This window comes from Marmota flaviventris, chromosome 3, assembly GCF_047511675.1.
Source record: "Marmota flaviventris isolate mMarFla1 chromosome 3, mMarFla1.hap1, whole genome shotgun sequence".
NCBI lineage: Eukaryota > Metazoa > Chordata > Mammalia > Rodentia > Sciuridae > Marmota > Marmota flaviventris.
Window position 1 is genome coordinate 125,526,231 of NC_092500.1, and position 22,289 is coordinate 125,548,519.

The 22,289-nt window shown below is 38.0% G+C and overlaps 1 protein-coding gene across 1 annotated transcript in view; it reads right to left on the minus strand.

Moving 5' to 3' along the window:
* The window catches only part of LOC114104931 (uncharacterized), a 343,694-nt gene that overhangs the window by 235,130 nt on the left and 86,275 nt on the right, over positions 1–22,289 (minus strand). The window contains exons 15-21 of the mRNA XM_071610374.1: positions 20,844–21,152; positions 20,426–20,752; positions 13,162–13,254; positions 12,697–13,011; positions 11,319–11,633; positions 5,894–5,935; positions 5,486–5,804 (exon numbers count right to left, since the gene is read on the minus strand). Of these exons, the coding sequence (XP_071466475.1) occupies positions 5,486–5,804; positions 5,894–5,935; positions 11,319–11,633; positions 12,697–13,011; positions 13,162–13,254; positions 20,426–20,752; positions 20,844–21,152 (1,720 nt within the window). The remainder of the gene's footprint in view (positions 1–5,485; positions 5,805–5,893; positions 5,936–11,318; positions 11,634–12,696; positions 13,012–13,161; positions 13,255–20,425; positions 20,753–20,843; positions 21,153–22,289) is intronic.

Sequence of the window (22,289 nt, forward strand, 5' to 3'; positions counted from 1 at the left end):
AAGTCAAGCTAAACAGGTATTTTTCAAAAGAAGTAATACAAATGACCAAGAAATATATGAAAAGCTGCTTAACATCTATACCAATCAAGGGAATGCAGATCAAAACTAAATTTTTATGTCATCTGGTCCCTGTTAGAATGGAAATCATCAAGGATATATATATATATATATATATATATATATATATATATATATATATATATATATATATATATATATGCTGGAGTGGATGTGGGGAAAAGTACTCATTCATTTTGGGTGGCACTGCAAATTAGTACAGCCACTTTGGAAAACAGTATAAAAAGTTCTCAAAAGAGTAGGAATAAAACAACTTCATGACTATGTGACTCCTTGGTTTTATCCAAAGAACTAAGCTAAGCATATTGGAGTGATATTAGCATATCAGTGTTGAGGGAAGCACAATTTACAATAGCTAAGTTATGAAAACAGCCTGGGTGCCTGTCAGCTGATGAATGCATATAGAGAATGTGGGAAAATTTTACTCAGCCATAAAAGAGAATTAAATTATGGTATTCCCATATAAATGGCTGGAACTGGAGAACATCATACTAGGTAAATTATACCAAACTCAGAAAGTCAAAAATTGAATTTCCTCTCTTATATGCAGAAGTTGGAGCAAAATAAGGCATGAAGGGGAAGAAAGGGGTAGAATTCTGGATTAACAATGACTTATGAAAGAAAAAGAGAGATCAGTGGAAGAGAGTAATGGGGTTGATGCGAAGGGAGAAAGAATGAGAAAAAGGAGGAACTGTAGAATGAAATCGACCAAATTATGTTAAAGATAAATATACCATGTTAAAGTATATGTGCGTGTATATGTATATATAATTGTAGATATATAAAACTAATTTATTAAAAAACTATAAATTAACAGAAAGGAAGTAGAGGAAGGGGAGCAGAAGAAGGGAGAAGAAAAAAGTGGAATACGGGAATTAAAATGGAGAAAACTTTATTTTGTGGGTGTATAAATAGTTCAAAATGAACACTTCTATTATGGAGAAATATAATGCACTGATAAAAATTTAAGAATTCAGTAAATAAATGTTGAAGAGGAGGTGGGGATAAAGAAATACACACACATGGTGAGATAGCAAATTAGTATGACAACTTTGGAAAGCAGTATGAAGATTGTTTAGAAGAGTAGGAATGCAGCTACCATATGACCCTGCTATTCCACTTGTTGATATGTATCAAAAGAGTTGAAATCAGCATAAGACTGTGATACAGGTATATCAGTGTTTATAATAGCTGAGTTTATAGTGACCTAGTAATGGAGTCAGCTTAGGTGTCTCTTAATGAATGAATGAATAAAAAATTACACACATACACACACACAATACCCACAAACACACATAATAGACTTCTATTCAGTCATAAAGAAAAATTAAATTATATCATTTGCTGGTAAATAGGTGGAACTGGATAAAATCATGCTAAGTGAAATAACCAGATTCAGGATGATAAGAGTTGAAACTTATCTCTTATATGCAGAAGCTACATAGAAGTAAGAAATAAAAAGAGGAGATATTATGAAAATAGATAACAATGGATTAGAAGTGGGTCGAGGGGAGACATGACAGGGAGAAATGGAGAGGATCTCTGAAATGAAATTCTCCATATTATGCTCTCTGTGTGCTTGAATATATCATGATGAATTTTACTTTTATGTATGAATGTAATGTTCTTACTACAAAAACAATAAATACATAGAAGGCAGACCTGTTGATTAAGAGAAGGTAATCGGGGGAAGGAAAAGGGAAAGAGGAAGCATTAGACATTTAAATGGAGCAAATTATGCTATATGTATTTATGAATAATCAAAATTAATTCCACTATTATGAATAATTATATTGCACTAATAAAAACACTAAAATGCTCTCCAAATTACTTCTCACATGTTTAAAGACAAGAATACTTGATGTTCAAACAGAGGTCTTGGTTTGCTTTGTGAAGAGTGTAACAAAGCCACAAAGTCTCTGTAGATCATACAGACATGTCTCGATCCCAAGAACAGTGTGTGCAGACAGAGGACACAGTATTTACCTCCTTTCAGAAGAAATAAAATAGCTTCAATAAACAGAAAAAGGGAAGAGATGACATCATCTTGGTTTACAAGGCAACTTAGAATCTTGTAGTAAAGGAAAACTGATCATTGATATGTCCAATCCGTCTTTACCATGATAATAATGAAAGACCACTGGAGACAGTTATCCACTTACCTGTATGAGAACACCTGGAACCACCTCCCTCTTCTGAGAAAAAATTCTTCTCCCTCATTACAAATGAAGAAGGATTTTCAGGAACAGGTATCTCTTCAACATCATCATAACCACTGCTTGTGGCAACTGCATGCTGTCCTCCAGGTTCTGAAAATGGGGAATAAGGAGGAAGTGGAAGATATTTGTTAGTCTTGGTGATGTCTTCAGTCTGTTCTAATGAAGAGATTCTATGAGATTCTCATAGCTGAGAAATATAGGTACCATATTCCAGGGCTGTCCCAAAGGCATATATTTGATGTCCATATTCTTAGATCATGTAAATCATCTAAATATTTCAATGTATGAAATTCAAGAATATTTTATTAACATGTCATGCCAAAAAACATCAATAAAACTTATGTTGTAAGTTTTGAGAGAGAGAGAGAGAGAGAGAGAGAGAGAGAGAGAGAATTTTTTTAATATTTATTTTTCAGTTCCCGGCGGACACAACATCTTTGTTTGTATGTGGTGCTGAGGATCGAACCCGGGCCGCACGCATGCGAGGCGAGGCGCTACCTCTTGAGCCATATCCCCAGCCCCTATGTTGTAAGTTTAATGTACTCTTTTCAGGCATATAATAAAGGGTTGGAAAATATGTACATATCAGAGATTGAGGGTGATTTCATCAAGCCCAAGGAGAACCCAGGCTGTTCATATGGCCTCTGAGGCAAGGGAGACACAGAAGAGAAGCCTGTCTTTCTCTCTCCCACAGATAGGCTATTCTACCAATTTGAATCCCAGGAGGCATGGGTTTCAACCTCCTGTAGTGCTTTGCTGTCCTGAAGATTTAATTTTAAAGAGCACTCCTGGACATGCCTCATCCTAGGAACTCTCCATTTCTACCACTTGGGGAAGGTCCATGATGTGCTCCTTTCTCAGGTCATTTTTAGAGAAGCTCCTCCAATGATTGATAAGTACAGGCATCACACACACTCCTTGTGTTCTAGTAATTATGAAGGTCATTTTTTTGTCTTAGTATTCAATAAACCACAAAATAGTCCATACATCCCTGTATTTCAGGTCTAATCCATATGTTCTCTTTCACCATAGAATTTGTGAGATAATCAAGTTCAAATGTTCTTTTTAAAGTTATGGCCTTGGATTTTAAAATGATATATTTGAGGTATGTCTGTGGCCATATGGAAGTATCTATGGAAATCAACAGATTAGAATCTCATCTTTCCCTTTCTATAAGACAGAGTGGGTGGAGAGAAAAAATAGCTGTGAACCTGAAGGAAGAGATCCTTCCCATCCTAATCATAGAAAGGTCTTCTCAGATGGTAACCTCCTCCTCACCCCCACCATCCAGGGGAAGACTTGTCTCTACTACCTGGGGCAGGTTCAGGGTCTCCATTCTCCTCATTGTCCCCTGTGTAATAGGGTAGCATAGTTGCTGAGCCATCATCAGATATGGTTCCTAGTAGGGAGAAAACATCATAGACAAACACAGGAGGAGGTCCAATGTCAGGGTTCAGAAAATATTTTGAAGCTTTATACTTGTAGAGAGAAGGCTTAGAGCTCCTGCCTTAGAAGGATGCTGATAATTGTTACAGTGGTCCAGGAATATTCCTAAAAGTTCTTGTTCTAAATGGTTTGTCCTCAGGTTGGTGGTATTTGAAAAGGTAGAACCTTTAAGGTGTGAGAACAAGTGGTAGAAATGAAGTTGTTGGGTGCATCCTCTTGAAAAGAATTGTAGGATGCTAATCTCATCTTCTTTCTCTTAATATTCTGGTCACTGTGAGGTGAGGATCTTTGCTCCACTACATGCTCCCAGCATGATAGGCTGCCTTACATGGGCCCAAAGCAGTAAAATATCTGAAAATGGAAGCCAAATCAAACTTTCTTCTTTATAATTTGATTATCTCAGGCATTTTATTTCAGTAATAGAAAGCTACCAAATATGCCATGTGAGGTTGGGTTAGTCATGTGATCTTTGCTTATTGAAGATTCCCACACTGATAGCAAACTCATGCAAACAAAGGAGGCTATGGAACACACCTGGGCTGTTCAGCAGGCTCTCCTTCTCTGGATTTATGGGGTAATCTATCTCCTGGTACAGGACCTCATCAACAGCATCTTCAAAAGTGGATAAGGCTATGGAATGCAGAATGAGTTCAGACATTGCTCCTGGAAGTCTTTCCATTACCAACAGACCATGGGATAGAACTAGATTTCTGTCCACACCCGGATCTTAAACCCAGTCTCCACTAGCACTGCCCACATGGGAAATCATCCTATTTGAGGGCTCCCTTTTTTAACCCAGGATGAATTCATGCCTTTTAAGTCTCCAATCCATGGTAGAGAAGGTAGTTTTTCATATAATGAGAACAAGACTAAAATGTGTACTTAAAAAAAATTGGCCCAATATTCTCGTGCATATTTTCAGGTCACAGAATTCCCAAGTCCCACCTTGGCGCTGTACTCTCCATCTGAGCAGCTGAGTTACCAGGATGATGAGAACAAGAAAGAGAAGGGCTCCCAGGATCATGCAGAGTATCCCAGGTAAGGAGAAGATGCCAGGGACAGGAGCTGAGGCTGAACTGGTGCCTGAAGAAGAAAAAGAGAGATGAGTCTTTAGAGAAGACCATAAGCTCAGAAGAACCCAATTATCACTTGAGTCCTCAGGACCATGAAGTCTCTAGTTCAGACATTATATATCATAAATCTCAGGATATTACCACCCTAGATCCTGCTCTGGGCTGTGTCAACACTCTTCTGAGTCTGGTTTTAAGGGATTTCTATAAATTTAATGCAGGTGAGGCAGTGGAGCTCCCTGAGTGTTACCATTTAACACAAATGATGGCTTCTTCTAACACCTGATCATCAGGCCTACTATAATATGACCGGAGCTGTGTAGACTCCATAGTGCAGAACTCTGAAAATCTGCTTATCTCCTCCATTACTGGGTTTAGAATAAATTTTTTTAAAAAAGCAAACAAACAAAAAACCAGTTACTTCTCCTGGTGGGGTGAGCTGTTGTCCTTTCACCTGGGGAGAAGAAAAGGAAAATAGAATCACTGCACTGTTTTGGTCTGGGAATGTCTCTGGGTCCCACCCCCAACCATTGGCACAAAGTTCTGTCCCAGATGCCAGGAGATTGGGCACAGCCTTCCAGAGCCAGGGCTCAGGGTAGCAGGACAGCCTGGGAAGCCCTTTGGATGCAAACACACTCCTTCAACTCTAGGCCCCCCACCTGGTCCTGCTACTCACCAGAGCACCTCACACCAGCGTCCTCCTCATGCTTGCAGTCACTCTGTCCCCAGGGTGCTGCAGCACAGGCCCACAGGGAGGGCTCCCTGCCCCTGCACTGCACCTCATCCAGCCAGATGCTTCCATTTCCAGGGCCAAATGCAGCCTCCCCTGGGGCTTCCAGGGCAGAGCCACAGCCCAGCTGCTGACACACCACCTCAGCCTCTGCCAGGCTCCAGGAGTCATCACACACAGTGCCCCAGGTGCCTTCATGCCAAACCTCCACTCGCCCTGAGCACTCGCTGTCTCCTCCCCTGAGTCGGAGCTTCTCTTTGTCTGAAAAGGCAGCAGCACCTCCTCTTACTCCCTGGTGGGAGGAAAGGAGCCCCTGGAAGCCATGGGGAAGGTGGGAGGGGATGAGGTACCTGTGCAGGGTGCATTGGCTGGACAGCTCTTGGGTCTGTTTCCTGTAGGAGCAGACAGTGGGGGAAGCACTAGTAAGTGACAGCTGGGGAGATCCTGCCCCCAGATAAGTCTCTCTAATGTCCTAGGCTCAGTTCAGGTAACAGGTGGAGATAAGGTACTTCAGAAGTAGTCTATTAGACTGGGTTACTGAGACATTCATTCTCTATAGCATATTCCTATCAGCAGCTAAAATTATTTTTATCAATTTACCTGTTTTAAATGCCTACTATGTGAAAAAAAATACAAACATGATAATGCACATGTTCATGTATGTACAGGAAAACACACTCAGACACTTTACCCTGAAAGAAAACTCCTCTAGAAAGGGCCCTAGCTTCATTCCCTGTATTCCTGCTAATAGGCAATGCCTGGCATGTTGAGTGCATTCCTTAAAAGTATGTAGGGGTGACTTTCTACAAATGCTATGAACAGTGGTTTGGTAAATATTTAATGATTAAATATATAAATGAGCAAGATCCGCTGAAAAAGAGTTTTTAATTCTTTCAAATCCTAAAGGCAATAAAAGAAATGTAAATTAATGTCAGTGTTTTTTGGTAATAAATATTAGGCATTTAAAACATAAGTACTGAATAATCCTCAAAATAAATTGTACTCAATATCTCTCATATTGTTAATGAAAAATTACAAACATTGAAAGTATTCATTTAAATTAATTGAAACTATTATTTTCAATAAATTAAAATGTTTTTTACATAAATTATGCAAGCAGATATCAGAGAAAAGTTAATAAGTAAACAATAGTTAGCTGGAAAGAGAAATATTTTCATGGAAAGATAATACACTGAGGAAAATTAATACATGAAAGGACATAGAGATAACATAGAACGAAGCAAAAAAAAAGAATACATATAAATGCAAATTAACATGGACAAAACACACATTCCACTTGTCCTACAACACCTTCATGGATATACATTATTCCCATTATTCTGTCAACCTCCTACACTAAACTGAGAACATCTCTAGATGATGGCAGGACCTGTTTTGTGTGGTTGCTCACTTCAGGATTGGGTGTCTATTTCTCAATATGTGGAGTCTATTGTAAGAAAAAAACATCATCGGTACCTAATCTTATTATTTATTATCACTTTAGACTCTACAGGAAAAAGAAGAAAATAAGGTGAGGAAAGGAAGAAAAAGGAAAAGAGTAAAAAAAAAAATTCTTTTGAAATGTTTACCATCATTTATTTTCTCATCCTTCCTGGATTTTAGGAAGTTCCTAGCATAGGTTTGTGGGCTCTGTTCCTTTTTTGATTTTTGAGATTCTGTATGTTCTTTGACTTTAGTTTAATGGTCAAGTTATAAAAAAATCCCAGTGTATTCTATGAAGATATGAAATACTGTTTGAAAACAATTGCTCGTACAAAGCAATATGATGATATCTGTTTAAAAAATAGATATCCTGTGATCTTGCAACTATTGGCAGTCATCTTGTAGTAAGAACCTACTAGTATGTAGTGTTATATGTGCAAGGATATTTATTACAATATTGTTTTTAGAAGGGAAAAATTAAAAAAAATTATAAATAAATAGCAAAAATGATTATGCAAACTCTACTACTTATCTCTTAAGAATGTAACATTATGAAGTTGTTTTACAAAGGAGTGAGCACTACTTATGGAACTTCCTTAATATATTGTTAAGAAAGCCAATGTAACAATAGTAAGTATGATACAAGCCCAACATTGTAAAACCAAATAAAAAGATACCATAAGATAAATGCTATTATCACTATATTAGTTTAGGTAAAATTCCATGAAAATGGAGAATTGGGAAAAGAGTAACTACCAGTCCATTAATTCTATTTACATCAGGGGAATATGAATAGAAATGTGGCTATGCAATGTCACTAATGTACCTTTTATATTTTAATATGTCTTCCTTGATTTCAATGAGTAATTAGGGTTTTGGTAATTCAGTGTAATAGAAAACATATCATTTAATTCTACACCAAAAATAAACTAGAATGAAGAATGTCAATCCCCTAGTGTCAAATACTTGCCAATCATGTGAAGAGAGCAAAAAATATTACACAGCATAAGAGAAGGTGGGGTGGACATCCCTTTATGCCTCCAGTGCTCTTTGCCCTGACAGACAACATTACTCATTCCCTTGGGTTCCTCGCATGGTGAGGTTCTTTAGAGTTACTTAGACTTAGAGTGAACCCAAACCCAACCAGTCATAATCTGCACCCCTGAGTCACATCCTTGACCCTGAAGTGGCTCACAGTCTCCTCCCTCTTCCATGGGGAAGTCCTTCAAAGTCTGAGAAAATCAATGTGTTCACTCTTCCTGGCATTTCTGCAAATTAAGGTAATTACAAACTGCTGAGCCATGTTTTCAAGTTGTTTCTGCATTTGGGAGCCACAGAGAAATTTGACAGTGTCACTTCTAAAGGCAGCTCACCTGTGACACAGCAACATATTAATCAACTTGGTAATCAAATGAGCATATTTCCAGCATTATATAGACATTATGATATGGAAGACAAAGATCTCTGAAGATTCTTGGAAGAGTCCAAGCAACAAGTGATCTTTCTGAACTAAGATAGATGAGGGTGGGAAGGAAAGAGTAGAAGGAATTAGGACATGGTTTCTGGTACAGGCCTAGAACTTGCTTCTACATTGGAACTGGAGTGAGAGTGAAATGGAGATGTGAATGTAGACTGAGAATAAGTAACTGAGCAACAACAGTGACATTAACTGGGATGGGGAATAAAAAGGGAAAAATGGGTAGAGGTAGATTGAAGGAGTGAAATAAAATGCTCTACTTTGAAAGCTAAATTTGAGTTATCCATTTATATTCAAGTGAGTGTCCAGTAGCAATGAAATATACTAGAATGGATTTAAGGTCAGAGATCAGATATGGACTTTATATTGGGAGCTGTCAGTGGAATAATATCATCTAAGGCCTGGACCCCAATGAGATTAGTGAAGGAAAGAGCTAAGGAAGAATAGAGAATCTAAAATTTAGATATTGAATGAAGAAGTTGCAAGACTAATACTCAGTAAATTAGAGTGACCATGAGGAGAAAACCAAAAAGAAGATAGACAGCTGAAAGTTTCTCTTTTTTCAGTAAAGTTTGAGTGAAGATTATCATTTGTATGTATGATGTGGTTTAAATAGCAATGAGTGGGAGATCAGGGAATTTGTAAAATGTCATGTTAGAGAGAGGGCAAGAGCACATGTGAGAGAAGCACACTACAATATGGGGCCAGTGTGGAGGTCCATCAGAGATTGGATCACAAATTCAAAGAGACTAGCAGGGTAATTTCACATTATAACAAGATACAGTACTTGTCCATGATTCAGCAGTCCTTGCCTAGTCCAGTGCAGGCAGTGAAGTGTTAGGTAGTTGACTCAACTATTCTTCTCATTGACAGATAAAGTAGAAACCAGGGAATTGAGTGTACTTGAAGGGGGAGGATTATAATGGGACATCATGTTGTCTAATCAGGGTAAGAAGAACATGTGCAATACTGAGGAGAGTGGAAGAATGAAAAACTGATAAGGGAAAACATTAGCAATCTGCATGAGGATGAAATATCTGGAAAAGAAGCATAATGAATACGTGCCACACGGAGAAGAGGCAACAGTCAGAGAAGGAACAATGTAAGCAAGATCTCAAGCTGGACAGTTAGTGATGGTCAATAGTGTGGCCATCCAGGGAGATGGGATGTATGTATAGTGCCTCCAAGGGATAAAGTCAGGAATGGAGGCCAGTATGTTATCTCAGTGGAGTGCAAGTTTCCTGGCAGCACCAGGAACAGGAGACAGAGGAGCCTAGTGAGCCTGGGATTGTAGCATTGCTGGATGAGGAGAAGCAACCAGGATGAAGAGTGACACCAGTTGAAGTGGTAGTTGGTACCACTTCATGGGACAAATTTTAAGCACGTGGACATGGAGAAAAAATAATATAAATTGTTGAAAATGACAAAAGAAAGCGGGAACATTTTTATTCTAAGATTTGACCCAGAAATATTCTTTTGAAAGGGAAGCACAGAGCCTCCAGATGATAAAGATATCATTGTTTTCACAGGACAGCCAGTTTTTTTTTTTTTTTTATCAGAACATTAAACTGAAGACACATTATAGGTCTTAAGAAATTGGAAGACAATAGCCTCCAATTTCCAACAGGCCCCATAGAATGTTTCCTGGGAGAGGGATGAAGTCGTTCATTTGCAGTAGCATATGGATAAAGGCTCAGAGGAGGGAATATCAACCAAGACGTCTGGGACGGTGAGGAGATGAATTCAATAAGAAAATAAGGGGCTACTAGGATCCTCATCTCACAGCAATTCCCCATAATGTGGCAGACAAGAAGATTAACAGACAGCTTTTCAACAGAATTGGTAATGGGGCCATGGAGAGGAACTGAACTCTTCTTATCCATCTAGATAATCAGGCATCACTCTCCCCAGCTTCTTCCTACTCTGTGCTTGATGGGATTTTATCACTATCTCAAGTCACCAGGCTTCTCACACCTCAGTATTTACACTGACCAAATGCTCTTATTACTGTCTTCATTTGACATCTACTTCCTTCAATGGACTCAACCTAAATGTGATTTCTCTTTTCCTAAAATTACCCATTTACACAGCACCTTCCACTTCTTTATGACACTCACATTTCTGGTTGGTGTGTGTCATCATGCTAGAGGATAAACTCCATGAGGACAGGGGGAGTATTTTCTTCTTGTCTCTCCTCCTCGTGCCTCGAATTAAGTTGCTAGATGCAATTAACTCAATTACTTATCATCAAAAATCTGAACTGAGAGTTTGTCTGATTGATGTAGATGGCTGATGTCCATAAAAGTCCATGGGCTCAAAGATAACTGACTAGTACTGGATACCCCAAGTTTCCCTCACTCTCTTGAGAATATGGGGTGAATGAAGTGCTTACTCCTAATCTTAGTTTCCATATCTGGATTAAATGATCACTATAATACCTATGAGAGTTTGCTGAGAGTTTTAATCTTCATTACATGTAGAAAAAGAAAACACAATCTTAACACTATGACAGGACATAGCAAGTGATTTATATAATTGAGGTAAAATTCCTCACTCTACTAAGGAAATAGAGAATAATTATTTTAGCCTAAGACTGTTCTAGCCATTTGTTACACACTTTTTTACCTTTAGAGGGTAAGTTCATGCTTAATTTAATATGCATGACATTTTCCACATAAATGGCTGTCAGAACAGGTTTACTTAATTCTGTCATTGAAATAAGATTGTAAATTGAGGCTAAAATATTCTCTATTCAAATTTGTATCTCAGAAACTTATTTGAACTTATTCTCTTGGCTTGAAAGTATGAAAACAAAAACTTACAGAGTGAGGACACAGGAATAGGGAGTAAATCACCTGAACACATGATATAAGCTTCCTCCTTTGCAGAGCAAGATCTTTGTTTCCAGGGGTCAGAAGGACACTGCCAGAGAGAGGTGTCCGTTTTCCTACACTGGATTCCATCCACCCAACGTGGTCTAGAACCTTCTCTGAGAGGAAAAGAAGAGTTGAGAGTCCCAGTGTCCCCACAGCCAAGCTGTCTGCAGATCACGGACAAGGTCACAGCTTCCATGGGGCTGTGGCAGATACTACCCCAGGTGTTGTTGTAGAAAACCTCCAGCCACCCAGCACACTCCTGGTCCTCGCTCACCAACCTGAGGGCCAGGAACTCTGAAACCAAGAGGAGGGAAACAGGACACAGTAAGAATTTAATGTTTAGTGCTGTTTTACTTTACCCCTATGTAGTGAGTCCTCACTGCTAACTTTGCTGATGAAATGCCCACCAGGTGGAAAGACAAAACATATATCCCTTGACCTGTTTTGATAACTTGTATGTATCTTTGTAATTCTATGACAATGGTATAGTGGAAAATGTACAGGCAGGAACACTGAAGTGGGCCTCTTGAGGGGAGGGAGGAAAAGCTACCTGACTAAATATCTGACACACCCTGGGAAAAGGGGTGTGGACAATGAGGTGGCAGAACAGTGAAGTCCCAGATATGTCAGTTCCTGATCCTGAAGCTTGTGAATAGGTTACCTTTTGAGGCAAAGGGGCTTTGCAAACAAGATCAAGATGAGGAATTTTTAATGGTGAGATTATTTTATATTATCTGGGATTAATTATGTCAGCTCAATCTAACATCTTTTATCTGTATACTTACAAGCAGACAATGGTTTCTGACTCTGATCATAGAAAGATATGAAGATTAAAAAATGGTCAGAAGTATGCAAGGTAGTTGACTTGAATAGTGAAGGCAAATACAGGTAATTTTTATATACTAAAAAGGCAAGGAAATGAGTCTTTGAAAAGCCTCCACTGAATGTAGCTCACTGACACCTCATTTATAGCTCAGGTGGACTAGGGTCAGACTTGAACTCATGTTGTTTTAAGCCACTAACTCTGTGGTAATTTATTATGGCAGCAATAGGAAACTAATACAGTGGGTCTCAGGATGTTGCACACACAGTAACTGAAGCATGAGGTCTGCAGTCAAATGAACACTGAAGAGAATGATTGTCAGGAGGCAGGGATGAGAAGGAAGGAGCAGAAACTCAGCTGCTGCACCAGGAAATGGAAGCACTTCATCTTTTCTGCTAGAGGGACAGGGAGTGTGGGATGAGCCTCCTCCCCATCCACCCTGCCACTAATTTCCCATCCACTTTCGTAAGGCTCAGATACCATCCAGTATATGCTTCTGATTTCTCCTACCGGTACCCAGTGTGCACCACAGACCTGAGCAGATGACCCCAGCGTCTTCTTTGTGCCTGCAGTTGTGCTGCCCCCAGCCCTGGGAAGGGCACTGCCACACATGGGTCTCCTCTCCTGTGCAGTTCAGCTCATCCAGCCAGATGGGCCCTGATCCCTCTCCAAAGTGAGCAGAGATGGTAGCCTCTAGGGCCACTCCACAGCCCAGCTGTCTGCACACCACGTGGGCATCACTCAGGTCCCAGCTGTCATCACAGATGGAGCCCCAGGAGCCCTGCTGCAGGATCTCCACTCTCCCTGCACAGCGACTGCCCCCATCCACCAGGCGGAGCTGTCTGCTGTCTGAGGAGAGACAGGGTCATGTCAGTGGGCATTCACACAGGGAATGGGATACTTGCTCACCTGAGGCAAAGAGGCTTTGCAAACAAGATCAAGATGAGGAATTTTTAATGGTGAGATTATTTTATAATATTTGCTGGGATCCTTGCTCACCTGAGCAGTTGGTGATGTGCCCCTTTGAGGCTGCAGAGTCTGCTGGGTCAGACCAGGAGTCACTGCACTGGGGCAGCAACTCAGTCTGGTTACCTACAGATGGGAGTAGAGAGGATGAAACTGAATTAAGGTACATAATAATCTAGTGATGGCATCTGAAAGCTGTAGGACAAAATCAGTAATTTCCTATCTTCAGAACTGTTCTCATAATGGAGATTTCTGCTTCTGACTCTGACACTTTTTGGGCTATATGTCAAACACTCAGAGTGACTTTAGAAAAGTGACAATATGTTAATGCTTCTTGAGGACGTTGCACAGCTCCCAGGATAGCTAGATGTTAGCAGTCAAATGAAGATAAAAGTAAAATGTGGGATTAGCTATTTTTTCCCTGGAGGTACTTGCCTATTCTAAGTTAGAAGGTAAAACTGAAAATCTCGCCATATTTGCCTGATTGCCTTGGCCATACACAAATATAATTCAGCTTGGATCAAAGAGGAGAAATCATGTTAAACAAGCAGGAAACTTGTTTTGTATTTTGCGAAAGAAAAAGGATTTTTGTCACAGGGATGGTGCCCAGTTACTCAAAATTTCACTTGTTTTTGTATAATGTGATCTACCTTAAATACATGGATCTACCTTAAGTACATGGAAGGTGCAAAATAAAATCCTTTGTGAAGGTTTTGTATAGTTTCTCAAGAAGCATATTGATCCAAAAACCACATGAAATAGAGTTTAGTAGACAACAAACAGGAACAATGAAAAAAATGGAAAAGATTTTTAGGTATTAATATTGGTGTTTACTTATAGGTGATCTAAATAATCATGTTTAATTGGTCTATTAAATGGCATGATGTGTATATTGGCAGAGAAATGATCACCAAAATATAGTAAAAATTTGCAAGTTAAAAAAATCAAGAGCTAAAAATAAGAACGCAAAGGTGAATCAAAAACATTAGATTATGACAGAATAGAAATTGAAAAGTACAAAAACACAGAAAAATACACAGAATAAAGCACAGAAATATAAGGATAGAAACCATAAACAGGGACTTGAGAGACATGGTGAGAGAACCTAACATTCCTATGTAATCTATAAGTTTTAGATATTTAAGGCCACTATAATAGTGCTAAAAGTACAACTTAGAGAATACACAATTTCAGATATTCAATACACATATAGCTTTAAAACATTTTCACAAAATTTTTGATGCTCTATATATTGACCTCTGGAGTCCATTTCTCCTTCCCTTGAATCTGGGCTGACCATTGTGGGCTGTCTATAAGCAATAGAATGTGGTGAAGCCAAAATGGCTTGACATAGAAGCCTAGCTCAGAAAGTCATAGCTCCTTCTCTTTGCTTTATGGCACATCTATTGTATAGAGACTATCATGTGGGAGAGACCATTTGCAGGTGGTTCTGTCAACAGCCCCCTGTTGAACTCCAAGCTACCAGACATATGAATAAACTATCCTGGATTCCCAGCTTGGTTAAGTCTTCAAGTGATCTCAGTTCCCTATGACATTCAAGGGTAACATTATGACAGATCCCAAGAGGCAACAGCCAAGAGGCATTCCCAAATTCATGAGTCAGGTAATGATGAGAAAAAAATGAAATATATTTTTTATTTGTGTTGCTCTTCCTTTCTCTTTCTTTCTTGCTTTCATTCTTTCAAATACCTAACTTACAGAATAAGCATAGAATTTTTAAGGCTGCTAGAAACAAATGTCATATTACAATTAGAGGAAAACCAATTTGCATCTCAGTTGATTTCTCAAACCAGACCCAAAATCTAGGAGGTCTTGGAATAATATACATCAAGCCTTCACAGAAAAAGGATGTCAACCGAGAATACAATACCCAACAAAATTAAGCTTCATATTTGAAGATGAAAACAAAACCTTCCATGATAAACAAAATTTTAAAAAAATCACGACTAAAAATCCTCCACTACAGGACATTCTCAGAAAAATATTCCAGGAAGAAAAAAATGAAAAATAAAAGTGAAAATCAGCAAAGGGAGAAGGGGATAAACTAAATCAAATTAAAGTCCAGAAATAAAACAATATGACTGGGAATACAAATCATATCTCAATAATATATTTAAACATACATAGACTGGCATATTGGATTAAAATAACACAACCCAACAATATGCCTTCTCCAAGAGACTCACCACTCACGCAAAGACATTCACAGACCAAAAGTGAAAAGATGGGAAAAATTATATCATGTAAACAAGTAGGGATTTCTGTCCTCATATCAGGTAAAGTGAACTTCAAGTCAAACCCAATCAGAAGGCACAAAGAAAGACATTTCATACTGCTTAAGGGAATGATACATATGCAAGACATTGCAGTTATAAATATTTATGCCTCAAAAAAGGCAGAATGTATTCACATGAAACAAATTCTTCTCAACTTCAAAAAAGAAATAGATCACAATAGAATAATACTGAGTGAATTTAACATTCCTCTATCACTACTGGATAGATCCTCCAAAGAAAACCTAAAGAAACCATAGAACTAAATAATGTAATCAATAATTTAGACTTTAAAGGCAGATATAGAGTATTTCATCCATCAATGATTGGAGACACTGTCTTCTTAGCAGCACATTAATAATTCTCTAAAATAGACCATATTTTATGCCATAAAGCAACTCTTAGAAAATACAAAAAATTAGAGATAATTCCTTGCTTTCTATCTAGTCATAATAGAATGAAATTAGAAATCAATGATATAATTTAAAAAAGAGAAGCTACTTTAACATCAGAAGATTAAATAATGCACTACTGAATGACCAATTGATAGCAGAAGAAATCAAGGATTAAACAAAAAAATACTTAGGGGAAATGAAAATAATATCACAGCATATCAAAATCTCTGGGACACTATGAAGGCAGTACTAAGAGGAAATTTCATTGTATTGAACTCATTCAGTAAAAGAATATAAAGTAAAAAAAATAAGTAACCTAACATTAAATCTCAAAGCCTAGAAAAAGAAAAATAAATCAACACCAAATTCAGTAGAAGACAGGAAAAAATAAAAATTAGAGCTGAAATCAATAAAATGGAAGCAAAATAAATAATTCAAAAATTCACAAAAATGAAAAGTTGGTTCTTTGCAAAAATCAACATAATGATAAACCTTTAGCAACTAAGACAAAGAGAGAGAAAACAAAAATTACTAAAATTTGTGTTGAAAAAGAAATATCACTGGAATACAGTGATAATCAGAAAGCATTTGGAAAATTTATACTCAAAAAAATAGAAAATCTTGAAGACACTTAAAAATTGCTAGAGACATATGACCTATCCAAACTGAATCAGGATGACATACACAATTTTAACAGATCAATTTCAAGCACTGAAATAGAAGTCACCATGAATAGCCCCCAAATCAAGAAAAGCCCAGGACCAGATAGATTCTCAGCCATGTGCTACAAGACCTTGAAAGAAAATGAATATCAGTTTAGAATACAGTAAACACCAATAGTCCTCAAATTATTCCATGAAATAGAAAAGAAGGGAATCCTTCCAAACTCATTCTATAAAGCTACTATCACACTGATGCCAAAAACAGATAAAGACACATTAAGGAAAGAAAACTTCAGATCAATATCCCTGATGAACATGGATACAAAAATTCTCATTAAAAGTCTGGCAAATCTCATACAAAAATATTAAAATTAGTGCACCATGATCAAGTGGGGTTCATCCCAGGGATGCAAGTTTCATTCAACATATGTAATCAATAAATATAATTCATCACATTGATAGACATAAAGACAAGTATTATATGATCATCTCAACAGATGCAGAAAAAGCACTTAACAAAACACACATGGTTTCATGTTCAAAACACTAGAAAAATTAGGGATAGTAGGAACATCCTCAACATTGAAAAAGTTCTATATGTTAAATCCAAGGCCAACATTATACTAAATGGGGAAATACTGAAAGCATTCCCTCAAAGAACTGGAACAAGACAAGAATGCCCTCTTTCACCACTTATATTCAACATTGTCCTTAGAATTCTAGCCAGGGCAATAAGACAGAAAAAAGAAATTGAATTGATACAAATAGGAAGGAAAGAACACAAACTATCCCTATTTGCTGATGACATGACCTATATTTATAAGATCCAAAAAATTCCACCAGAAAACTTCCAGAACTAATAAATTATTTCTGCAAAGTAGCAGGATATAAAATTAACACCCATAAATCAATTATGTTCCTATACATCAGTGGTGAATACATCAAAAGAAATTAGGAAAACTATGCCATTCATAATGGCCTCAAAATTTAAAATATTTGGGAATCTATATAACAAAAGAGATGAAAGACCTCTACAATGAAAACTACAGATCATTATAGAAAGAAATTAAAAAACAATTTAGAACATGGAAAGATCTTCCATGTTTATGGATAGCAGAATTAACATTGCCAAAATGGCCATACTCTCAATTGCTCTATACAGATTTAATGCAACTACCACTTAAAATTCCAATGGAATTCTTCATTGAAATAGAAAAATCAGTCATGAAATTCATTTGGAAAAATAATAGACCCAGAAGAGTCAAAGCAATCCTTAGCAATAAAAGTAAAGTGGGAGCCATCAAAATACCAGACCTTAAATTATACTACAGAGCTATAGTTACAAAGAGCATCTTGGTTTTGGCACCAAAACAGACAGGTAGACCAATGATACAGAGTAGAAGACACAGAGACAAACCCACATAAATGCAGTTAGCTCATACTAGACCAAGGTCCAAAAATATACACTGGAAAAAAGATAGCCTCTTCAAAAATGGTGTTGGGAAAACTGGAAATTCATATGTAGCAAAATATAATGGAGCCCAAATCTCTCACCCTGCACAAAACTCAACTCAAAGTGGATCAAGGACTTAGGCTTGAGACCTTAAATCCTATGTCTAATAGAAGTAAAAGTAGGCCCAAATCTCCACCATGTCAGCTTCGAAACTATTTCCTTAACAAGACTTCTAAAGTTCAAGAAGTAAAATCAAGAAACCACAAGTGGGATAGATTCAAACTAAAATGCTTCTTCTCAGCAAGGAAACAATTAAAAATATGAAGAGAGAGCCTGCAGATTAGGAGAAAATCATTGTCACCTGCATTAATCTCCAGGATAGATAAAGATCTCAGAAATTTAACACACCCTCACCAAATAACACAATAGATAAATGGGCTAAGGTACTGAACAGACATTTCACAAAATAAAAAATACAATTGGTCAACAAATATACAAAAAGAATTCAACATCTCTAGTAGTTAGAGACATGCAAATTAAAATTACACTGAGATTTCATATCACTTCAGGTGTAATGGCAATTATCAAGAATACAAGTAACACACAATTAATTTTGGCAAGTATATGGGGAAAAGTATACTCATACAATGTGCTTATGCAAAGTGGTATAGAGATTCCTCAGAAAATTTAGAATGAAACCACAATTTGACTCAGTTTTCCCACTGCAGAGCATATACCTGAAGGACTAAAAATCAGTATGCTGTAGCTACACAACACATCAAAATTCATAGCAGCTCAACTGACAATAGCTAAGCTATGGAACCAACATAGATGTCTTTATACTATATATACTATATAAAATATGGTATATATATATACATTGGAATATTACTCAACCATAAAGAAGAATGAAATTATGCCATTTGGCAGTAAATGATTGAATGGGTGATTATCATGCTAAGTGAAATAAGCCAATCACCAAAAAACAAAGGCTAAATGTTTTCTCTGATATGCAGGTGCTAATTCACAATAAAGTGTGTGGGAGCTAGGAAAGAATAGAGTTACTTTGGATTATACAGAGGAGAGTGAAAGGAGGGGAACTTATATAAGGGTAGTAAGGATAGTAGAGTGAATCAGACATTATCACCCTATGTGCATTTATGATTACATGACTGGTGTAACTCTACACCATGTACAATCAGAGTGTTAGGATGGCCTTAGGCCTGAGCCTAAGCAACTCCATTTTAAAAACTCCAGTTTGAAACCTGCAGTTTCACCAGGCAACACCCACAGATCCCTCCAGTACGGCCTCAAACAAGTTACTTCCTCTCACCCTGATAAACAGAGTGAAGCCCCTGGCAGGCTGTCCTCCCCTGATAAGAGGGGAAGGTGAGAAGATCAGGGTGGAGACCATCAGACCAGATGTTTCTGACCCCAGAGTAAATTATGTGACTGAGAAAACTGGTGGTAGCTGATAAAGACTGAAAGGGGGGTCACCCCCCCCCCAAATTTTAGTATAAATAATAGAGCAAATGAATAGGAATTCAGCCAACTGAAACAAGAATGCACTCCAGCTGGAGAGCCTGATGAGGATCTGACATTCCATCACTTGTCATCATTTCCTGAGCCTCTGTGTGACCTCTCTGCTCTCAAACTCTACCGCCTTTTCTGGACCTTGGTGAGAGCCGCAACTTCTCCCTACAACCCTCTCCTCAACCGGTCGTCCACTCCAATCCAGGAAAAGCCTGCCTTGGTTCTGGACCTGGTCATCGTGGTCTGAGTGAGTGTGCATCTACTGGACATAAAGCCTAAGGCTTAAGACATTTTGACTTAGCATGCAGAGGAAATGTCTCTCATTAGCCTATCATGATTAGGTGTGTTTTGCAGTGCTTAGAATTAATCTAGAATAGTTTGCTGTGCATTGATTATGTCTATTGTAGTGCCTAGCATTAAGTATTGTTGTTTGCTTGATTAAGAACCTATAGAGTGAAATTGTATTGAGTACTTTTAGTGAATAAAGCATTGAAAGGGGCAGAAGCACGTGAACATTTTTTATTTCTCCCCTCGACTGCATATGTCACAATTTTGCCCCCTTGCAACAGAGAGGAATGAGAATTTATACTCCAGATATGTATAATACATCAAAATACATTCTACTATAATGTAGAGTTAGTAAGAAAAATAAAAATAATAATAAAAGTGTTTGAAGCAAATGTGGTAGTAAAAGTTTAAGATTTGAGATAACTTTGCAGAACAAAATGTGTGTTCCTTATCTTACTCTGTTTTTCTGTGTGCTTAAATTATATAGGTAATAATAAACTTTTAGCCTTTGTCAATCAAAAAAATTCCTCTGAATAACATTTGACAGGGTCTGACAAATGAATGATCACCAAGAAGAATCATATTACACAAAGGAATGTCTCTTATTTCTATTCTGCTCTCCATGCTGTCTGAACTTAGAGACATGTCACTCAAGTACCAGTCAGCACTGACCTTTCTTACCTGAGCAGACCACAGAGGCTGTGTTTCCATGGGCACAGGCAGGAACACCCAGGGCAGTCACAGGGCAATTCCACAGGAAGGACTCAGATCCTGAGCAGTGGAATCGGTCTCTCCAGATCTCATCTCCTCCTTCTACAAAGTACTCTCCCTTTGGGGTGGAGATGGCGACTCCACAGCCCAGCTGACGGCAAACAACATTGGCATTGGCCATATTCCAGTGGGAGGCACAGAGTGTTCTCCAGCCTCCAGAGGTCTTCATCTCCACTTGACCCTCACACTGAGAGCTGCCATTTTTCATGAGCCTGACTTCTGTGTACTCTGGCAGGAGAAGACAGGATTTCAGTAACATCTCACGTTTGTTACCACATCAGAGTGTGCAAAAAGGTTAAAGTCCTGATGTGGGTCTCACCTGAGCAGACAACTTGCACAACCCCTCTGTGGGGGCAGCTGCCTGCAGGACAGGGCACTCTGGGGCAGAACCAGAGCTCAGGCTCCCATCCCTTACACTGGAACTCTTCAGCCCAGACCAGTTCACTGGCCACTCTGAGGGGCAGGTCCAAGAGAAAAGATGCTGCCTTGCCACACCCCAGCTCTGCACAGATGACCTGGGCAGTGGGCAATGTGAAATTCCCATAAGGTACTGGAGTCCATCCTCCTCCAGAATTCACTTCCACTCGCCCAGAGCAAGGTCCACCTCCTCCATCCAAACGCACAAATCCTGTGGAAGAACATAACCGTTACAATGGTTTGGAATTGGGAGCTACATGTCTCAGGAAAGCTGTGAAATATATATATATATATATATATATATATATATATATATATATATATATATTTGTATATAGCTGTCAAATATATATATATATATATATGACATATATATATATATATATATATATATATATATATATTGTATATAATATGAACATATTATTCTATGTATTACAATATACCTGTGTGTTTGTCTGTCTCTGTATGTGTCAGTCTACCTCCTTTTTAATAAGCCCTATCCCCTGAATTTGAACTCACTGTAGAAAAAGAGTAGGATTAACTTTTCACTCTTTTATCCTCAGAAACTTTCAGTTCACAAATAATCATTACAACTAAGTTAACATTTTTTAAAAAATGGAAAAATTCAAAATGTATCAAAAATGACAATTTATATTAATTTCCCACTTAGAGATGAGAAAATATCCCACTAAATAGTGTGAGACAGAGATGGAAAGTAGGTTATGGTGACTAAGATAATCTGGCTTCTTTGCACCACCCTTCCCATTAAATAAAACAGAGAATTTAGAAGTAAGATAAGCTGGGCAAGGTGGTGTATGCCTATAATCCCAGTGTCTCTGGAGGCTGAGCCAGGAGGATCTCAAGTTCAAAGCAGCCTTAGTAATGGCAAGGTGCTAAGCTACTAATTGGTCAGTCTGTTTCTTTCTAAATAAAATACAAAAAGGGCTGGGGATGTGGCTCAGTGATTGAGTGCCCGTGAGTTCAATCTCTAGTACCTCTCCACCCCCAATAAGAAGTAGGATCAGAAGTTGTCAAGATGTTTGAAGATGCTTATTTGCCTTTTTGTTTTGTTTCAAGGGATCATTCTGTTTCTAATAAGCAGAATTGGAAGAAGCCATTAGACATCTATTGAAGTTGATCAGGAAGTGATTTTGAATATTTATTCCGAACTTTGGGGCAAAATCTGACTACAGATATGCAATTGTAATGTAATTGTAGGTTGATGTCCTGAAGAAGGGAATCCTTTCTCTGAAAAATAACATGTTCAATAATTTTTCTTTTCAAAGTAAGTCATCAAAATGGAATTTACCCAGTGTGGGTAAAAATGCCTCCAATGGGAAAGGAT